The sequence below is a fragment of the Oryctolagus cuniculus genome, chromosome 5, assembly GCF_964237555.1.
Source record: "Oryctolagus cuniculus chromosome 5, mOryCun1.1, whole genome shotgun sequence".
NCBI lineage: Eukaryota > Metazoa > Chordata > Mammalia > Lagomorpha > Leporidae > Oryctolagus > Oryctolagus cuniculus.
In genome coordinates, this window is record NC_091436.1 from 39,111,782 (window position 1) to 39,124,078 (window position 12,297).

The 12,297-nt window shown below is 38.2% G+C and overlaps 1 protein-coding gene across 23 annotated transcripts in view; it reads right to left on the bottom strand.

Moving 5' to 3' along the window:
* Positions 1-12,297, bottom strand: part of L3MBTL3 (L3MBTL histone methyl-lysine binding protein 3) — a 160,400-nt gene that overhangs the window by 128,865 nt on the left and 19,238 nt on the right. For 20 of the 23 annotated variants that reach the window (XM_070073602.1, XM_070073597.1, XM_070073594.1 and 17 more), the window contains exon 3: positions 2,877-2,993. In XM_070073602.1, the coding sequence (XP_069929703.1) occupies positions 2,877-2,978 (102 nt within the window). In that variant the 5' untranslated portion in view covers positions 2,979-2,993. Of the gene's footprint in view, positions 1-1,258; positions 1,347-2,876; positions 2,994-12,297 lie in introns of those variants that run through there. The other 3 variants (XM_070073606.1, XM_070073607.1, XM_017345370.3) reach the window with 1 other exon arrangement.

Genomic DNA, 12,297 nt, shown 5'->3' on the forward strand with positions numbered 1-12,297 from the left:
CCCAAATACTTGGGCCATCTTCTGCTTTTCCAGGCCACAATAGAGAGCTAGATCAGAAAAGGAGAAGCCGGGACGTGAACTGGCACCCAGAAGGAATGCTGGCGCCACAGGCGGAGGCAGAGCCTACTACACCAGAGCACCAGCTCCCTTAGATCTGTATTGATATGAAAATATTTCCTCTACTTAGAAATAGTCAAACAGCACTGGTAGGAGACCAATTTAATTAGAGAAGCCAGGTTTTAAGCCCACTTGTTCCATAAATGACATGAGCAAATGAATGAGCCACTCTGGACCGGTTTCCCTATCTGCACACTGATGAGAGATAGAAACTACCTTGAAAGGATTAAAGAATGAACAAGAAAGTTGCAGGGGGAGTTTTCATCAGAGAGCAAGTTCTCTATTCTTCTCACAGACTCATCCAAAGATGTTTGCTCTCTGCTTTATCTAAGGGCTACTTAGCCTAAGGTGAAGAAGAGAAATGGGACTCCAACCACAAAAGGTGAAGTGTTCAACTCGTGGTTTGAGCTAGGTAAAAAACAGAGTGGCACTAAGGAGTAACATGAGATGCAGCCAGACAGGCAAGTAGGGTCCAGATCACCAGAAAACTCCTGCAATAAACTTCAAAGGTTTGAATTTCATCATGATACTAACAACTGCAGAAGAATTTTAAGCAGAAGAGTGACATAATTTAATTGCCATCCATCATAAAGCTTTCAAAGAGGAAAGTTCTCTCAAAACAGCAAAAATTAAAGCATACAAAAACTCTTACTCCTTGATAACAAACTGACTTCCATGTATTAGCTGACTATATGAGCTGATTTAACTTCAGCTGGCTGTCTTAGGCCACCATTCAGTTAGGAAAGTCATATATATATATATATATATATATACTCATTAAGAAGCAGAAGCCTGGGCATTGTAAAATAGCAATGGGATGGATGGGAAAGAGTAAATATCATGACCTAATCAAAGTTCTAATATTTTAATTCTGTGAAAAATCAATTTCTTAATCAGATCTCTTAGCAACTCAGACTTAAACATAAGGAGCAAGTGAATTAGAAAACCTGGGCAATGCAATCAACTAGCTAGACTCTGACTCTCCTCAGATAAAACGGGTTACAAAGCAGAAAATAATTTTAAAATTATTTTAAAGTGAACTGGATACACAGCCATTACCCTGATAATTTAGGTGAGTCTGAAAGTCACATCAAATAAACCGGATTATAATGTCCACTAAATAGCTTAATTACTTGATTACCTTAATAAAAGTAATAGGCTAATTTCTAGGATCCACTGCTCAGAAAATCTTAATGCAATCCATATTTCCTGGGAATGGAAACTTCACTCTATTGTCCAAAGTTAACAAACAAAAGTTAAACATTTCATCATTCACTGACATTTTCTTCAAAGCCACTAAGAATCAAAGGGATAAAAATGCTCAAGAAAAATATGGGAGTGAAGGAGTACAAAGGAAGTTTATATATCATATCAAATCATATCATATCATACTCTATCATATCACAAAGCCAGAAAAGGACTCACATTTGCTAAATTATATGTGTATGTATATGTGTATATCTCCATATAATTTTTCAAGCCTCATAATTATCCTGTGATAGATTCTAATATCCCCATTCCAAAACTTACGGAATTTAAATGATTTGACAAAGCTCAGGTGGCTAATATGTGGTTGGCATTATCAGGGTTGAGAAACAGTATTTCTTACTCAAAAATGTTCAGCAGATAAAATCCTCAGTATTCAATTGATTTCTTATTTTAACTGCAGAAGAAACTTGACCGAAAGACATTGATTGACTTATTCACAGTCAACAAAGAGCTCTAAAAACCCAGTTTCTCCTGCAGATTTCTCTAGACTTCACAGCAATATGTTTATTGCACTAAACTCAGGGACACTGCCACACTGCACTTAATTAAACCTAACGCAACTAAAATCTGAAGTATTTCTCCAGTGACAGGCAAACTGTACAAATCATACCGCCCAGCATGAGTGAGGGCACACTTGGTTAAGATACTTGCCAAGCAGCCACTAAAAGGGATTAGATTCCAAGAAGCCTAAATCAGAGCACAGGAATGTCTAGACAAGACAGCCCAGAACAGCAAGTGTTAGACAGGCAAGGCAAAGCAACAGTCTGTTAGGGAGATCGGAAATTCAAACACCTGAAAGACCAAGTACAAACACAAAGTCTAAAAGGCCATAGACAGGTTCAAGGTCCCAGAGATAGGATCAGAGAAAAAGCAAATTAAAAATGAGAAGTGGGGGTAGCTGTCTTCCCAGAAGGGAGCTTGCATAACCACGTGCATGGGCAGCAGAGGTGCTGGGCCACTGGGGGCGAGGTGATCCCATATAAAAGGAGCAGACTGAGCATCCTTCTCTGAAGAAACAACACAGAGAACTTTGGGGAGGTTCAGAGTGCTGTTTATTCCATATTTTAACATTATTCAGTTTTTAAATAAGAACACTAAGATGTGACAAATGTGTTGCAAACTTGCAAAGCCTGTGACTACAGAATCTGGAAGGCTGTATCTTCTGTTTGCCATTTCTGCATTTATTAGCCATCAAGTCAGACTCACAACTAAGATGATCCTCCTGGAAGCTAGAAATCAACTTCTGCAAATTAAGAAAACACTAAAGAACTATTCCTTAGTCCCTTTACCCAAGTGACAAAAGCTCCCACAAACCCATCAGTAACTTCACATTCTCTTGTGAGTGTATTGTAGAACATTAAGCATCACATAAAACCCAAAGCACTACTCTTAATGTTTTTAATTCTTATTTCACAGACAGATATGTATTCACTTTGAAATAAACACCCACAGATGCACCCAACTTATTATAAGTAATAAAGACAACATACCTTCAAGTCACTTCCTGGTAATGTACCTACTCCATCTTTCCAGTCCATAACACTAAATACATCAAACTCTTGACCACTTGTGCTAGAGGCAGATTCAGTCATGATTTATTTTTTAATCTGGAAGTGGAGAAAAAAGTTATTTCACTAAGTATTCCACATGCAAATCAAGTTTTCATTGAAACAGTGATCATTATTTCAGTTTCCCTTAATTACCTAATATTCATGCTCACACTATCCCTTATCTATGTATGTAAAATTAACCATTTCAAAATATCATTAACATATTTTCCTGGTATAATCCTTGGAAAATTATGACTATAGGATAAAAAATAGTTTAAAAAGTTATGTTAAATTTTCTTAAAAAGGAAAAGAGGGGCTGGTGTTGTGGTATAATAGGTTAAGCCTTAGTCTGCAGCGCTGGCATCCCATATTAGTCCTGGCCACTACACTTCCCATCAAACTCCCTGTTATGTGCCTGGGAAAGCAGTGGAAGATGGCCCAACAGCTTGGGCCTCTGCATCCACGTGGGAGACCTGGATGAAGCTCCTGGCTTCTGGCTTCAGCCTGGCCCAGCTCCAGCCTTTACAGCCATTTGGGGAGTGAATCAATGGATAGAAGATCTCTCTCTCACTGTAATTCTTCCTTTCAAATAAATAAAATCTTTTTAAAAAAGAAAAAGAATTCATTGATTCATAGCATATTCACTTAAAATGAAGTTATGATAGCACATGGATAGAATTTCTCGCCTAAAGTAGATTTTTTTTTGTTTAAGATATTGAAAGACTTTTAAAAGAGACAGAGTCTGAAAAAGAGTGTAAGTATAAAGAAGAAAATACAGTAGCCACAAGTCACAATTAGATAGGCAAAATAAGTACAAGTATTATATTACACAGTAGGGTAACTATAAATAACAAGAATATACTGAATATTTCAAAAAATATATAAAAAAGGATTTTTGAATATTTCCATCACAATCAAATTATGTTTGAGTTAATAGTTATGTTTACCCTGATTTGAACATTACATATTACACATATCAAAAACATCATGTGGAACTTCTTAAGTGTATACAATATTTATGTGCTGATTTTTAAAAATACAATAGTCCCCTTTTATCAAAGGAGATATGTCCCAAGACCTTCAGTGGATGCCTGACACTGCAGATAGTATCAAGCCCTTTATACACGGGAACTTCAAAGTTCTGGGAAAATGGAATTAAAATATCTTTTCATCTGAAAGTTTACTTTGTTATAAAAAATTTTGAAATCCATGTCTACAAGGGGTCTTCAAAAAGTCCATGAAAAAAGGCAAGTTATGAAAAAATTATGTATAGATTTCAAAATTTTTTTTAAGATTTATTAATGTATTTGAAAGGCAGAGTTACACAGACAAGGAGAGAGATCTTGGAGCCGGTGCTGTGGCGCAGTGGGTTAAAGCCCTGGCCTGAAGTGCCGGCATTCCATACGGGTGCCAGTTCTATTCCCAGCTGCTCCTCTTCCCATCCATCTCTCTGCTATGGCCTGGGAAAGCAGTGGAAGATGGCCCAAGTCCTTGGGCCCCTGCACCCATGTGAGAGACCCAGAAGAAGCTCCTGGCTCCTGCCTTTGGATCAGCACAACTCCGGCCATTGCAGCCATCTGGGGAGTGAACCAGTGGATGGAAGACCTCTCTCCCTCTCTGCCTCTCTCTGTAACTCTGTCTTTCAGATAAATAAATAAATCTTTAAAAAAATTTAGCTTTATTCACTGATGTTGAAATACTGAAATATGACAATGTGTTGTTCCAACAAACAAGAAAACAATCCCAAAATTTATATCGAGTATCATGAGATTCTGCTAAAATAGTCAATTTGGCTGGCTAAGCTGTGACAACACTTATTATTTTCATTAGTTTTTAAACTACAAGACAGACTTACAAAATCACATCATTGGTGGTAATACTGACATTGTTGTCCTGAGACTGCTATCTGCACTATGGGATTAAAAAACAAAAAAAGTAACTATGCTGGTATGACAGACAACTGACAAAAGATTGATAGGTCCTAACTTTGAATACAAATATCAGAATATGGGGTCGGTGCTGTGACGTAGATGGTGGGGCTGTTGCCTACAGTGCCGACAACCCTTGTGGGCCGGTTAGAGTCCCAGCTGCCCCACTTTCAATCCAGCTCTCTGCTGTGGCCTGGGAAAGTGGCAGAGGATGACCTAAGTCCTTGGGCCCCTATACCTACACAGGAGACCTGGGAGAGGCTCTTGGCTCCTGGCACAGCTCTGGCCATTGAGGTCATCTGGGGGAGTGAACCAGTAGAAGGAAGAACCTCTCTCTCTCTCTCTCTCTTTCTTTCTCTCTGCCTCTGCCTCTCTCTAACTCTGTCTTTCAAATAAATAAACCTTAAAAAAAAGAAAAGTATCAGTATGGGGGCTGGCATTGTGGCCTAATGGGTTAAGCTGCCACCCGCAATGCCTGCATCCCATAGAGGCAATTGGAAGCTCCACTTCCAATACAGCTCTTTGCTAATGAGCCTGAGAAAGCAGTGGAAAATGGCCCAAGGCCTGGGGCCCTTGCACCTACATGGGATATTTGGAATAAGCTCCTGGCTTCCCCCTGGCCCAGCCCTGGCCATTGCAGCCATTTGGGGAGTGAACCAACAGATAGAAGATCTCTCTCTCTCTCTCTCTCTCTCTCTCTCTCTCACCCTACCCCCCATTACTCAGCCTTTAAATGAGTAAAATAAATTTTAAAAAAAAGTATGAATTAATGTATTTCTGCTTTAAAAGATAGCATGCATTTTCTAGCTTTTGTTTACAAATAGGTTTATTTTAACTATTTGAAAATCAGAGTTACAGAGAGAAAGAGAGAGATCTTCCAACTGCTGGTTCTTTGCCCAAATGGCCACAATGGCTGGGGCTGGGGCAGGCCCAAGCTAGGAGTCCAGAGCTTCTTCCCCAATTCCCATGTGGGTGCAGGGACTCAAGCACTTGGCCCATCTTTCCCAGGCTGCTTTCCCAGGCCATTAGCACAGAGCTGGATCAAGCAGAGCAGCAGAGATTCCAACCAGTGCCCATACAGGATGCCAGCATTGTAGGTGGCAGCTTAACCCTTTCCGCCACAATACCAGCCCCTATTTTCTAGCTTTGTCCACTGAAAAAGTCTAGGAAAAACAATCACCAACAAAACTAGAGAAGCCTGGTGCTCTGACTGCGGTGCCTAAATGGGGTTTCTCCCAAGTATCTCCAGAAAAGGAACTGATTTCTGCTCAGCAGCAGGAAAAGACCACAGTGAGCCTGGGCTGTCTTGTCCAAAAAGAAAACAAGGAAGTTATCCAAGGCAATCAAGGTCATATTTAAAAAACTCAAGAGCCAACCTGAGGAGGCTGGTGCTGACCAAATTAAGGCAAAGTAGTATACTTACTACCTGCAAGTGACTTGAAACACATCAACTACATTTAAGTCCATGAGTTCATAACAATGTCAAAACATTAAAACAAATGAACCAAGTAACCAAAAACACTACATTGATCATCTTTGGAGGATACAAGGAAGCAACTCATTATTGGGAAAAAGAAACAAAGTTCTATCTCCCTATTCTCTCAAACTGTATCTCAGGGCAACCAATTTGCTCATGATGCAAAGTTTCCCTTTAGAAAGAATTCTAGCTAACAACTAACTAGAATATTACCATTTGCAACCATAAAAAATTAATGACTCCGGGCAACCACCATCACTAGCTGTAAAAATGCAAACGCAATACCACCTATGAAGCAGTCTGGCCAGGAAACAATATAATCAAACTTAATCTGATGCAGTGTATTTATTTTACAGGACATTCTGCTAAAAAAGGAATGTGCTAAATCACAACATAAAGCTTAAGACACAGAATCCAGATAGTCAGAAACTCTCTGGCAGCACATCTCAAGCTGCCCATTTCTTAAAGACTCTTTCTAAAGGTCCACAAAGTCAAAATCATTTTCTTGAAAATGCTAACACATTATCTACCTTCTTCACGGTGTTGAAATTTACACTGATAGTACAAAGCCAAGAGTGGGTATAACTGCAGAAGCACTGCTACTCACCAGTAGTAGCAGCCATTATATTCTTCAGCACCATGGGCTCACCGTAAAAGCCAGCCTTGATGAAGCAAAACTAATCAATTTAATTAACTTTTGATATTTGAATATATATCTTTTTAATATTTTATGTGATGAAACAGGAAGTCCTTCAGCATGCCAAAGCACCACAGTGTCTCAAGGAAAGCTACTTGTGAATTTACAGATACAAGCTAAACAAGCTGCTTTTTTTCACAGAATGCCATTTTTAAATAAACTACGTGTAATCACATTTGGATATCTAAGAAATATGTTGTCAAACGTAAATTGAGGGGCCAGCGCAATGGCGCAGCAGGTAAAGCCGCTGCCTGCAGTGCCAGCATCACATATGGGTGCCGGTTCGAGTCCCGGCTGCTACACTTCTATGGCCTGGGAAAGCAATAGAAGATGGCCCAAACACTTGGGCCCCTGCACCCATGTGGGAGACCCGGAAGAAGCTCTTGGCTCCTGGCTTTGGATCGGTGCAGCTCTGGCTGTTGCGGCCAACTTGGGAGTGAACCAGCGGACAAAAGACATCTTTCTCTCTGCCTCTCCTCTCTCTGTGTAACTCTCACTTTCAAGTAAAATAAATAAATCTTTAAAAAAAAAAAAAAGTAAACTGAGTGAGCCTGTCATATAAAGGAAAATACGGACAACATTTTTTTGCTGATAAAATTATAAAATTTGAGTGTTGGAGGAAAAATCAGGGATTTGGAAAGCTTGTGTTTGTTACCATGAGATTGACAGCATCCCAGGATTTTTAAAGGAGACAGATAGGAGGTGATAATACTGCATCTGATAGTTAAAATACTTCATAAAGAAATATGTCAACATTTGAAAGAGCTGTGTAATTCAGTGAAGCCATTCCAAAATGACCACTGCATGATGTTACAAAATTATGATAAAAAATTATCCATTCAAAGTGCAAACAGACCAATGGATTTTAATGTATTAGAATACGGAAAGCTCAATGAAAAGGTATCAAATTGCATATTGCAACTCACCTTTAAGAAACTACAACCTATCAACTTTTGGTGTGGCTTATCCAAGAAAAATGTACACTACTAATGAAAAAAATTTCTCTCTGCTCCAAGCCCATGGCTGTGTGCAGATTTTCTTCACACATTTCAACCAAAACAACATTGCAAGAAACAACGCAGAAGCAAATATAAAAATCCAGCTGTCTTCCATTAAGCCAGATATTAAAGAGACTTGCAAAAATGTGAAACAATGCCACTTCTCAATCTTTATTTTGGGAACCATGATTACTCTGCTTCCATGTACTACCATGTACTGGATTTGTTATTCAAATAAATAAATAGCTTAAATTATCTATTTTGGTAATTATTATCTATGTGTATACGTACACATCTTTGGGCTTTCAATAATTTTTGACAGCATTAAGGAAACTTCAGACTAAAATGTCTTCTGTACAGGATAAAAACTGGGTTTTTCTCCATAAGTAAAGAACTTGCAAGGCATGAAAAGAGGATATTTGACATGTATAGTAGAAGATTTAAGAGACACATTAACTAATCACAATATCACAATTCACAGATGTTATCTAGACTCTGATTTAAACTGTTAAAAAAAACCAGATTATTAGATGGAAGGGGATGTGTGAATGCTAACTGGCTATTTGATAATACAAAAAAATATTGTTACTATATTTTATTTTTTGGGAGGGATGATGAGAGTATATAGCTCACACAGTAGTTATTCCCAGACCTTCAGGGACACAAACTGAAAGGGTAGATAAAGTGATGGGAGAAAACTTTAATCAAGGAGGTGAAGTAGTGATACTGCTTTAACTGCCCAGATGTGTACAAAGTAGTTTCTTCCACTATATCCTAATTTTAGAAATTCTTGGAAAATTCTTTCAAGTTTTTTAAATGCAATCTCCTTAGATACATCATACACATTTAAAAGATAGAAAAACGTATTTCTTTGATTTATAAATTTCTACTGTCATTATTTACTAGCTTCAACTCTCTTTCACTTGAGAAAACTCAAATACTAGGTATATATTATAATTAGTGCTATTTTTGATCCTTTCAAAATGTATGTAGTCTGAATTTGAAGGAGGATCAAATTTCTCTCTATCATGAAGATTTAATCCTCAAAACCAGCACTGAGGAAGGATTAATCTAGTAACTAGTAAAAATATGAAATGAATCACGACTTGCACCTAAATTCTATATGGCTCCTCCCTCATGAAACAGAAAAAGAGCAAATGGGCTCCCTATTAGGTGACCACAGGAGTGGCAACTTTTTCCAGATAGACAGTATATATAGAGCAATTTTCCCCCAGTAGATAAATGGGGTAAAATCTGAGGGATTCCTTAAAAAAGAAAACTTTTACTGTTCTTTCTGGTAAAATATGTAAATAACCACTTCTACTATGTTTAGAAAGTATACATTAAGGAAACTTGCAAAATCATTTTATACTGTAGAAATTCTCAGCTGTGACCACATTGGTTACTGCATTCCCTGTAATTATAATACTATTTGTTCAACAGATACCCTAAGATACACTACATACAGTTTTTAATTTACTAACTCCATCACACCCTTTCCAAGAAAAGGGCTTGAAGTAATGGAAAAATGAAATAATATATGTAAAATTATTTCCTTCTCACAGATGGGATCTATCAACCTTCTCGTCTACACCAAAGAAACTGAGGTGTAGAAAGGTTTGAACACCCACCCAGAACCACAGTTAGTGGCACAGCCAGCATCCGAACCCAAGTAAATCTAATTCTAACTATATGTTTTTTCCAATCTTTGTGTAACCTTTAGAGAGTCGTGTCCCTTCTGGGAATCCAGTAAAATCTACTTTTCCCAGGAATTTGGCAAAATCAGTTTATTGGGGCCAAAGTTCTTGATTTTTTTTTTTAGAAGAGATTTATTGTATTTATTTGAAAGGCAACGTTACAGAGAGATAGAGAGAGAAAGAGATCTTCCATTCTCTGCTCATTCCCCAAATGGTCATGGCTGAACCAGGAGCTTCATCCAGTCTCCCCTGTGGGTACAGGGGCCTAAGGACTTGGGCTGTCCTCCCCTGCTTTCCCAGGCACATTAGCAGGGAGCTGGATCATAAGGGCAACAGCCAAGATTTGAACCAGTGCCCATATGGGATGCTAGTAATGCAGGTGGTGCCTGAACTCATTACTCCACAAAGCCAAGCCCCCAAAGTTCTTGATTAATGATTATCAGTGAAATAGATATCTTAAAAAAAAAAAAAAACTATCAAAACAGCATGGTACCCCATATATGCATGCAATTTTTATGTATCAACTAAAGAAATTTGGGGGAAAAATAAAGTTGACATTTTCAGCTTAAAAAAAAAAACAGTACTAAAACACATGCTGATCACACACACAAAAAACCCACAAATTCCTGTATGGTCTTTTTCTACCTACAAACCGTACATGTATAAAATTCATAGCAGCAAAATTCTGTCCATGTCTAGGAAGAAGAATAGCAAGTAGGTGACATCTAAATGCTAGCACTATATGAAACCTGCAGTAAATGCTCATTCAATGTTTTAGAAAATACTCAGAAAATAAAAACATTTATAATGTTACATAGCATATTCTGCCTGTAAACACATACCTAACATGTATAAAAGTCGCTTTCATCCATTTTTTCACTCTGTGAATATTTTGTATAAAATGCTGTAGCATAAAAATATTTGCTACATTACTTTTCTGATCATTTCCTATAAAGCGGTATAATTGACTACAACAGATTAGGTGTTTCTCTATCACCTATTAATCAGGTAGAACCACCAGCAACCAATAGTAGTTTAACAAATGCTACTTCTTCTATGACACCCAAGCCTCCATTCCCTGTGGTAATGTTTTAAGATTTATTTATTTATTTATTTGAAAGTCAGAATTACAGAGAGGGAGAGACAGACAGAGACATCTTCCATCCACTGATTCATTCCCCAGGCCAGGCCAAAGCCAGGAACCTCACATCTGGCTCTCCCACATATGTAGCAGTAGCCCAAGTACATGGGCCATACTCCATTGCTTTTCCAAGGCCATTAGCAGTGAAAGTGGAACAGTCAAGAGATGAACCAGCACTGATATGGGATGCTGGTGTCACAGGTAGCCAGGTTACACACTGTAACACCATAATACGGGGTCCTCCCTCCTTCCTTATTTTCTTTCTCCAAAAGCCTTGTTATACTTGAATGCAAACATTCACTTTGCAGTCATGCACTTCAAAAAAGTGTATTCCTAAGACTTCAGCATTTTTTTCAGGACTTAGAAATGCTCTTTTTGTTCCTGTATTGATCACTTGGTAGTACTGCATAATCCCAAGTGTGACCCAGGCCACAGCGATCACAAGTGGGTAACAGAATCACAGTGCAAGCCACAAAATGTCTCGTACTGCAGAAAATCTCATCCCTATTTCTCTTGCTCATGATGCTGAGATTTTATACAAAAGCACCTTAAAAATGCACCATGCAGAGTCTTCTATGTTACTAGCATTTTCCCCTTAATCTCTAAATTCCACAGTCTCCAGCCACTGCTGATGTCAGAAGGGAAAGATTTGGGTTCAGTTGTCCACCAAACACAACAAGGCATCATTGATTCCCACCGATATGTTATGGTTGACAATGGCTAACACCAGGAGCACCAAGGCTCAGCACACTCTTATCAATGAACACTGCGAATGCCTCACCTGGGATATGATTCGGACTTCACTCAAGATAGAGACCATTACTATTGGCACGAATGCAAATATATTACATTCCCACAGTCCCCCTTCTATGAAACGATTTGCTTTACTACTAATTTTTATTAGAAACTTTATGACCTTCAATTGAAGGGCTGAAGAACAGACTAAATGATGTATGCTATTATCCTCAGAATTACCTCCTATCTATTATCTCTCTGCTACACTGTTCCTTGTTCCAAACTAAAGTCACACAACTTGACTCCCTTGAGATGGTCCATCTGCTGGGTGAACCTCCTCAGTCTCTCATGTAAATAAATCCCTGATAATCTCAGCCTATCATGTACCACTTACATTCTATAGGGATGAAACTAGTCAATATCTTACACTTTAAAATGCTATGTTTTAAGACTATAGGAAAGCAGGACCTCTCATACAATGATGGTAGTACTGAAAGTTGAAACAACCAACAGGAACACCAATATTCAAGATCATAGCTCCAACTTGGTAATTCTACTCCAAGACATTTATTTTACAGATTCTTGCACACACATATAAAAGGAAACAAGTAAAAGATTATTCATAGATCAGAGCCAAAAAAAAAAAAGGTCGAAATAACCCAAATGTCCATCACTGAAGGACAACTGT